At 35.5% G+C, this 9,080-nt stretch overlaps 1 protein-coding gene across 1 annotated transcript; it reads left to right on the top strand.

Annotated features, from left to right (window-relative positions):
* Window positions 1-346: 346 nt before the first annotated feature.
* On the top strand, window positions 347-7,752 carry Tsp_00784 (T-complex protein 1 subunit eta). The gene is given in 35 exon segments (XM_003376530.1): window positions 347-487; window positions 535-736; window positions 976-1,125; window positions 1,188-1,412; window positions 1,464-1,514; window positions 1,534-1,626; window positions 1,693-1,789; window positions 1,859-2,054; window positions 2,112-2,166; window positions 2,288-2,384; window positions 2,477-2,627; window positions 2,751-2,924; window positions 3,004-3,066; window positions 3,156-3,203; window positions 3,278-3,319; window positions 3,401-3,460; window positions 3,524-3,592; window positions 3,665-3,853; window positions 3,927-4,211; window positions 4,270-4,353; window positions 4,422-4,522; window positions 4,580-4,640; window positions 4,693-4,803; window positions 5,079-5,145; window positions 5,387-5,554; window positions 5,634-5,740; window positions 5,812-5,937; window positions 6,012-6,103; window positions 6,149-6,326; window positions 6,386-6,550; window positions 6,638-6,762; window positions 6,826-6,978; window positions 7,035-7,186; window positions 7,239-7,442; window positions 7,559-7,752. 35 exon segments carry the CDS (start codon window positions 347-349, stop codon window positions 7,750-7,752), a joined length of 4,476 nt encoding a protein of 1,491 aa, XP_003376578.1.
* Window positions 7,753-9,080: the final 1,328 nt, after the last annotated feature.

Raw genomic sequence — 9,080 nt, 5'->3', positions numbered from 1 at the left:
TAGGTTTGTTAGTTTTTATCTAGTAACGTTTTTATAAATTTGCTTTTTTTGTCTGATTTTCTTTTGTAGCTTTGTATTTAATTAAATTTTTATGTTATATGTATATAATCTTACGCAGTTAAATGTTCTTGAAGTGAAGAATGTCGTTAGAGTTTGTTTTGTTATTTATGTTATGATTTTCATAAAAAGATTGACAAGTTGTAAACATATTCTATAAATTTGTATTGATTGATCTGTGTCAATTTAATGGAAAATGTTAATTTCAGTACTTTAATCTATTTTAAGAGTTAATTATCATTTTACAAGGTTGGGTAGTAGTTGTTTTTAATGAAATTTGTATATTTTAATGTGTTTACACATGATAGGTGAAAATGACCATAATTTATCTGATGCTGAGGTGACGAAGGACAATTCTACCCCAGCTACTGTTTTGAATCCACCCAATCAAGATGAAGTTTGGTTTGAGGCTAGAGCTGATAATGGAAAAGTAATAATTGTTGCTTTTGTTATAAGAATTAATATTTTCCATTGAAGATGTATTATTACAATTCAATAACTCGTGTATCAGTATGGGAAAAACCAATACAAGGTAGAATTGTTACTATTGACGAAAGACAACGGATGAAAAATGCAGAAACAGCTCACCAACAGCACCAGCAGCAGCAGCAGCAACAACAACAACAACAACAGCAGCATCAGCAACACCTACAACATCATGCTTTAAATAATTCTCAAGGTATGTTTTATTTTTATTTTTTTGTTTTTAATTATATATGTTTATTGGTAATTTTGACCTGACAGTGTGTTTTAGCACCATAATCTTAGAAAATTTTGCATGCTTTCAAAAAAAATTAAATTTTAAGCAAACGAATTTTGAAAGAAATATTAAAAGGTAATTAATTTACTCTGGTAGAATGGAAATTGTTCATCGTAGAATAGTTAATATGCATTGCATGTTAAGAGATTTTACTTTAGGAAACTGGTACGGCGGATACTCTGCAATGCATCCTAGAATCAACGGTCCAGGAACTATTTGGCTGGAATACTTCTCTCCTCAGGGCAGACCTTATTATTATAATTCCATGACTGGCGAGACGACGTGGGATCGACCGCCTGAAATGGACGGTAAATTGTTATTGATTTTTTATTTGATAATTTTGTTTTCAATATGTGATATGTTTCAATAGGTGTTTCAATGAAGCCTGCATCGGAGCCGATTGGTGCGATGGTGAAAAATGGAACTGAAACGTTAACTTCTGAAGTTACGAAAACTGTACCGGAAGCTTTCAACGATGGTAAGCCATCGTCAGTGCAGTCCAGTGATTCCGCACCAGAGGCTACTAAAACTACGGTTCAGGATAGCGTGAAGCAAGACAAGCCACGTCCAATCAGCAGCAATCCCGTTGCCGGATGTTCATGGTAGGATTGAATTGGTCATTATACTTTTTTTGGAATCTTGTCAGTAGCACAGAGGTTATGTGTTCAGGTGTGTGGTTTGGACAAGCGATATGAAAGTGTTTTTCTACAATCCAGATACACGGATGTCAGTTTGGGAAAGACCCCCAGAACTTTACGGACGGCCTGACGTTGATCTTTTGCTAAGCCATCCGCCGGAACCGAAGAAAAGTATGCTTTGTTTCTTGTTTTTCATGGAATGTTTGATAAAAATGAACATTTTTTTCTATTTTGTAGCTGAAGTTAAGAAAGAAGCGCCACTAAGTCAATCAAAAGCATCAGTGGCACAATCGGAGACTGTTTCGCAGACTTCTGTGCCGAAGAAAGCGAAACAGTGAGTAGCAGTAGCATTTCAAATATTAAAATATTTTTTTTTGAAAAAACTTAAATTTGTGTTCTATAGCACTGCTGATGCAAAGGCGGAATCTGAACAACCAGCTAAGACGAAGCAGAAAGAAAAACAACCACAAGTGAAACAACCGGTAAACAAGCCGCCGGATCCGGCAATGGAAGCCGAAATGAAAGCTGCACAAGAAAGGGCTCAGATTCCGATTGAAGTTCGAACGAAACAGTTCAGAGAAATGCTCCAAGAAAAACAGGTAGGCTTGGCGAATCGAAAATAAATGGCTTATTTTATTCTAATTTTGACATTTTAGGTCAGTGCATTTTCCACTTGGGAAAAGGAGTTGCACAAGATCGTTTTCGATCCACGTTATTTGTTGTTGACGAGTAAAGAAAGAAAAGCTGTATGTGTGCAGTTGATTGAAATATATATATATTTTTTTCCTCCAATTAATTTCCCGATTGTAGACTTTTGAAGAATTTATTAAAGAAAAAGCTGAAAATGAACGTGCTGAAAAAAAGCGGAAGCTGAAAGAAGCAAAAGCGAATTTTGCCGAATTGCTCCAAGAAGCAGATATTACGGGAAAGTAAGAAAAGCATTGGGTTGAATAGGCTCCAATTGTTTTTTTAATTTGCAATTGGAATTTTTGAATAAAATTATTATTTGTTTATTTTTCAGAACAACGTTCAGTGAATTTGCTTCTGAATACGGTAATGACAGCCGCTTCAAAGCTTTGGAAAAGTCTCGCGAACGCGAATCACTTTTTGACGACTTTGTCAGAGATATACGCAACAAAGAGCGGGAAGAAAAGCACGCTCTACGTGCTAAAGTAACTTTCTTTTTCACTTTCAACTTTTGCGCACAACTTTTGATCTAGCATCTTCGAGTGGCATTCCATCATTGAATTATTTAAAAATTGATTTGATTAACATTGTAAATTTGTTAATTTTAGCAAAAGGAGGCATTTTTTGCATTATTAAGAGAACAAGAAGGCATAACTAGGAGAAGTCGTTGGGTGGATTTCAAGAAAGAATTGAGTTCCGATGCAAGATATATTGCAGTTGAGAAGAGCAGTTTGCGTGAAGATTGGTTCATCGATTATTGCAGAGATCTGCCGAGGGAGGATGTAAGAGTTTTTTTTGAAGAGCTTCTTTTTTGCTTGTTGCCTGCTTGACATGCAGGTGAAATGTTGTGTTGTGTTTCAGAGATCAACGGATGGCAAATCGGCAAAGCGCGATCATTCTCGCACGAAAGCTTCTGGATCTAAGGTAATAAATTTGATCGCCAAGAAATATGTGCAATTCTTTGCTTGTTTGAATGCAGAAGATGATGTGATGAATTTAAATTTTATTTTCAGGGCGACGATACGAAAGATAATAAAGATCGATCGAAGGATACTGAATCGGTAATTGAAAATTATTTCATTGTTGTATATGGAAGAATTTATTTCAATTTTTTTGAAAAATATGTTGCTTATAGAGAAACGAAAAAGAAACGTCCAGAGCTGAAGAAAGGTTTATGGTAATTTATTTTTTGTTTTTGTTTTTGCTTTGAATTCTGTTTAATACACGAACAACAAATGGTTGATTTTCTTTTTCTTAGAAAGAAGAAGCCCCGAAAGATAAGCAGCACTCGAAAGATAAGCCACTGAAAGATTCATCTGTATTTGATTTTGAAAATTGTTTGTACAACTCGTCCCTTATGTTAATTTGTGAATAATTTTAGAAACAAACAGAGAATAGAAAGCGAAAGTCTGAGAGCAGTTCATCGGTGGGGCTATTTTTAAAGCATACAGTTTTTTGTTTTAAAATATTCATTCAAATGTACATTATTTTTGATTTATTGTTGTTGTTTGTTTTTTTAAAGAATGAAGAACGAATTGTCGATAATAAAAAGGTGAGAATGGCATACAAGGAAGAAGAAGAAAACGATGATCATGATGATGATGATGATGATGAGGATGAGGATGATGATGGTGATGAGGATGAGCAGGAGGAGGAGAAGGAATGTAGAAATGCCACCACCGTAACAAGGCAGGAACAATCGAGGACAGAAGTAGATATTGTTTTTCTTTTCTTTTTTTGAAAAGCTTATTTTTCACACGTGTTGGAATTATATGTAAATTTAGGAACGGTATGAACCAGATGTGAAAAAGAACAAGCTGCCTTTGGGAGAAGAAAGCGACGAGGAAATCAGTGCGGAAGGTCATTTTAAAATGCTGCTTGTTGATTTAGTGACCACAACCGATGTGACGTGGGAAGAAAGCAAGAAGAGGCTGCGCAAGGATGAGCGGTGGAAAGAGCTGAGCTCACTGGACCGTGGTCAAAAAGAGGAACTTTTCGAAGAACACTTGCGCGAGCTGAAGCGTAAGTATCGAACAGAATACAGGCAACTTTTGGATCAGTTGCCACAGGTATGCATAATTGTTGTTCTTGTTGTTGTTGTTGTTTATTTTATGAACCACATTTCAGTTCAATTTATCTTGTACATGGAAAGAAATTAAAAAACTTATACGAAATGACAGTCGGTATTCGCAGTACTCTTCTAGCGATCGTGTAAGGGGAAAAATTGTTTCAAAAATAATAATTAATTATATATGTATTTTATGCTGGTATTATTTCAGAAATGTGAGCGTGAATTTAATGATTATTTGATGGAAAAATTGCAAAATGCAGTTGATAATTTCATTGAACTTCTCAAAGAAACAAAGATAATCACTCACAGGTGAAGGGTTGTTTTTGTTTTAATCTAATAGGATTTTAAAAGATTTTTATTTTTTAGATCGAAAAAAATGATGCTTGAAAGTGAACAGCATCTGACCGATATTTTGAGTATTTTAGAAGTAAGAGTCTTAATTATTAATAAATTGGTGCATTTTTCATTTTTCTATTAAGAATGATGAACGATATTTGGTATTGGAGTGCGTGCCGTCAGAACGCGAAAAGGTGTTAGAACGCTACTTGGACCAGCTGGAAAAGGCAGGCACGTCAAAAGAGATCAGTAATGTTGATTGAGTAGGAGGAAAATGCAGACTGCGACATTTTTTGGGCATTTAATCTTTTTTTCTATTATTATTATTATTATTATTTATTGTGCACATGCTTGTTGTATATGTATACATATACATACATACATATATATACATATATATATATATATATATAGAAATGTTTTTACAAGTACCGGCAATATTTAATTAAATAGGTGAGATAAAAATTTTTTTTAATTTTTCCAATTGTTGTTATGTTGATTTTTATTAGTTTTTTCTCTTATTTCTCAGTTCAGATTATGTGATGTGCGGTTGAATGGCGATGCAGGTCGAAGAGCGCGGGAGCCTGTTGGACAGCGTTCGCAAGTGGGCAGCATCATCTGTATAGATGGCATTTAAGGGTGGTTTGCAGTTTTTGCTTTATGTGTCCTTAAATTACTGTAGGTTGGTTGCATCAGAGAAATTAAATGAATTCAACAAAACTGCTTCCGATTGCCTTTTTCTTTCCCTGCTATGACGTTGTGCTGCGTTTCATATTTTTCAACTTGCACATCTCTGTTTGATTATTATTATTATTTTGTTGGATTTTGTTTTTTCAGTTCGACGAACAATGTCAGCTCCGATAATTCTTTTCAAACCAGGTACTGAACAGGCTAAAGGTAAGCGACACATTATTGGCAACATTCAAGCATGCCAAGCCATTGCTGACACCATCAAGACAACACTGGGACCTCGTGGTCTTGACAAAATGATCGTCCAAAACAGTGGTTAGATATCTTTTTCACAATCTGTTTGTTTATGCTGTTTTTGATCTATAATTTCACGATTGTGTTTAAAATTAAACAGGCACCACCATCATTTCCAACGACGGTGCTACAATTCTGAAAGCGCTCGAAGTAGCTTTACCTGCAGCGAATGTACTCGTTGACCTGGCAAAATCTCAAGATGCAGAGGTTGATTTGATCGCTTTTATGTATTTTTTTTCAATGCATTGTTGTGTTATTGTTTATTTCATATTTTTCAGATTGGAGATGGCACGACCACTGTCGTGCTCTTGGCAGCGGAACTGTTGGCAATGTCTAAGCCGTTCATTGACGAAGGCATACATCCGCAAGTTATCATCAACGCTTACAGAAAAGCTTCGAAATATGTAATAAATTGTTATTTTTTAAAATGATTTTTTAATTGTTATTGTCATTTTTGTTAATTAATTGCTTTTTTTAGGCGTTGCAAGTGGTGAACGATGTTGCAGTTGATGTCAAAGGAGAAAGCATTGAGATCGGTGGAAAAAAGTATCTCATTTGTGTTGTTGTAATGTTTTTTATCGAATTTTGCATATGCATAAAGTTTTCCTATTGCAGAGGGATGTCGAAGAAAGAGTTGCTTATCAAGTGCGCATGTACGACGTTGAGTTCGAAACTGGTGGCTACTCAGAAGCAGCATTTCGCTGAACTGATTGTCCAGGCAGTCATGCATCTTGACGACTCAATGCCGTTGAACATGCTAGGCATAAAGAAAATACGAGGCGGTTCTGTGGACGTAAAACAAAACTGAATACAGTTCTTCCCCAACTGCGGGGGAATAATAATTCTGTTTAGGAATCGGAATTGATTCTTGGAGTGGCGTTTAAAAAAACATTCTCCTATGCTGGCTTTGAAATGCAACCGAAAACTTACGTTAATCCGAAGATTGCTCTACTGAATATTGAATTGGAACTGAAAGCTGAAAGGGAGAACGCAGAAATGCAGATCAAAAATGTTCAAGTATGCATTGTTGTGCAACTTTTTTGTGCATATTGTTTGTTTGTTTGTTTATCCGGATGCTTTTTCTTGTTTTCAAAGGAATATCAGTTGATAGTTGATGCGGAATGGCAAATTTTGTATCAAAAGTTGGAAAAATTGCACGAACTTGGCGTCAATGTCGTTCTTTCAAGACTACCAATTGGCGATGTAGCTACTCAGTGGTTTGCGGATAGGTTTGTTTATTTGTTTGTTTATTTTTATTTTGCAAATATTTTTAATCGGCGTTGAATTTGAAGGGACATGTTCTGTGCTGGAAGAGTGGAAGCACTTGACTTGGAACGAACTATGGCTGCTTGTGGCGGATCGATCATTAGTACAGTATCCAACATAACTCCGGATATGTTGGGTTCGTGTGCAATGTTCCAGGAGAAACAGATCGGCGGTGATCGGTAAAATGCAAATTTGAATTTGGAAAGGTTTATTTTTTTTAATTTTCAAATTAAAGATACAACATATTCACTGGTGAAGCAAAGGCGAAAACTTGCACATTTTTGATTCGTGGAGGCGCTGAACAGTTCATGGAAGAGACGGAACGTTCCATTCACGACGCGATCATGATCGTGCGACGAGCGTTGAAAAATGATAAAATTGTCGCAGGTTTTTATTTCTTTTCTCATTTTCAATTATTTTTATTTTTTAAGTAAAAAAGTATATTTTACCTCAGGTGGCGGTGCATTTGAGATGGAAGTGTGCAATCGTTTGCGCAAAGTGGCTTTGGAAATCAAAGACAGAGATCAATTTTTTGTAGCCGCTTACGCGAAAGCATTTGAAGTAATACCACGACAGTTGTGCTTCAACGCTGGAATGGATTCGACAAAAATATTGAACAAACTGCGCGAACTGCACGCTGCGGGTGGGTACTTTTTTATGAAATATTGGTTTTTTCTTCTTTTCTCTTCTCTTATCCCAGGCGAATGAATAATATTTTGCAAAAAATGTAGATATTTATATGAATAATTTGTTGTTTAGGACAACCGTCAGCGGGAATTAATTTGGCCGAATCAAATGTTGTGGACAACATCGAAGCGTTTGTTTGGGAACCTGCGATTGTGAAAGCGAACGCCGTCGCTGCAGCCACCGAAGCAGCTTGTTTAATTCTATCTGTCGACGAGACCATCAGAACTCCCAGTCGATCTGCAAATATTCCCAAGGGCATGCAATAATAGCTGATTTTGAAGAGCAAGCTGAAAAATTTTGAACGATTCATTAAATATTTCGAACAAATTTGAGCAGTTATTATTTTTTAATTCAAAAAAATTCCAGAAGTGCAAAACGTATTTGAAAAATTCTCCACTGATAGGTTGAGAAAGAAGTAGTAATGTGAGATTTCATGTAATTTCAACAACAACAAGCGCGGTGAAAAAAGTTTCCCAAATCCAGCATCCCGTTTTCGATATTGTTGATCATCAGTTTACTCAAATATGCATTTAAAAATTTAATGCGGCTTCTGAGCAGTATGTATTTTCTGAAACACGCAGTAGCCACCTACTTTGTTTCAGTGTTCAGTTGCTGCTCTGAGTAGATGGGCTAGTCTGAACTCATCCGCATCCCATTTTCCCCCAAGCTCCGTCCCCTTTTTGTGATTGGCTGTACGCTGATAGGTTTCACGCGATTGATCGGTAATTGGCTAATGACTTCTACTATTTTATTAGCTAATCATTATGATAAGTGATTGGGTGAATGACTTTGCCATTTGATTAGCTATTCAGCTGTGATCAAGAATTGGGTGATTGTTGTTTATCTACTCTTTTCCAAATATGGGTGCATTACCATTAAAATACCGTACATGGACATAAAAAAGCATTTACTATTTTTTAAACACAGCTTTTTAAGATATGGTGTTAGCTGTCTTTTATTGCGTTAAAGGAATTATAACAATAACAAAGTTAATATGCTTAAAACTAATGTTTAACTTCTTTATATTTGCATAATATTCTTTGGGTATGTTGTTAAGAGCAACATTTAAGAAGATGTCTTGCAATATTTGAATATGGCTTTAAATAAGTGGTTATCTTAGTCAATAACATTAATGATTCTTCAGTTTCACATTTCATTGTTCACATAATAAAATAGCATTTGCAGTCTTGAATTTTCTTTGAAACTGAACTCAAACGCAAGACCAAACAGGAAAATAAATTTGACGGATTAAATTCCATTTTAAATAATCATTTTGAAACAACATTTAGTTTTCATTTTTCATTTTATCTACAATCGAAGATCAACTTGCGATATTCGTTGTGGCACCAATGCCTTTTGTTGATGTTGACAGAAGATTATTAATCACAGACAAATGGCGCACAAATGCTAACATCAAAGTATGCGCTGTCCACTTCAGAGTGAATTTGAAGCAGCTTTAACTGCTATTCTGCTTGGTGCTGTCCATCGCTTCCTTTCTGCTTTCGAAGTGCTTCACTTTTATTTATCCATGCGAGTGCAAAAATACTGTTCAAAAGAAATGTCAGCCAACAGTTGCTTCACTTGTCATATAAAT

Source organism: Trichinella spiralis (genome assembly GCF_000181795.1).
Source record: "Trichinella spiralis strain ISS 195 chromosome Unknown Scfld4, whole genome shotgun sequence".
NCBI lineage: Eukaryota > Metazoa > Nematoda > Enoplea > Trichinellida > Trichinellidae > Trichinella > Trichinella spiralis.
Note: the sequence above shows the minus strand (reverse complement) of the source record. Positions and strands in the feature narration are given on the sequence as shown.

Coding starts and splice junctions, on each gene's coding strand:
- Tsp_00784 (XM_003376530.1), top strand. CDS start 347: ATGTGTTTACACATGATAGGTGAAAATGACCATAATTTATCTGATGCT. Junction 1,790..1,858: donor GTGCCGAAGAAAGCGAAACA/GTGAGTAGCAGT, acceptor TGTGTTCTATAG/CACTGCTGATGCAAAGGCGG. Junction 5,146..5,386: donor GCGGGAGCCTGTTGGACAGC/GTTCGCAAGTGG, acceptor TTGTTTTTTCAG/TTCGACGAACAATGTCAGCT.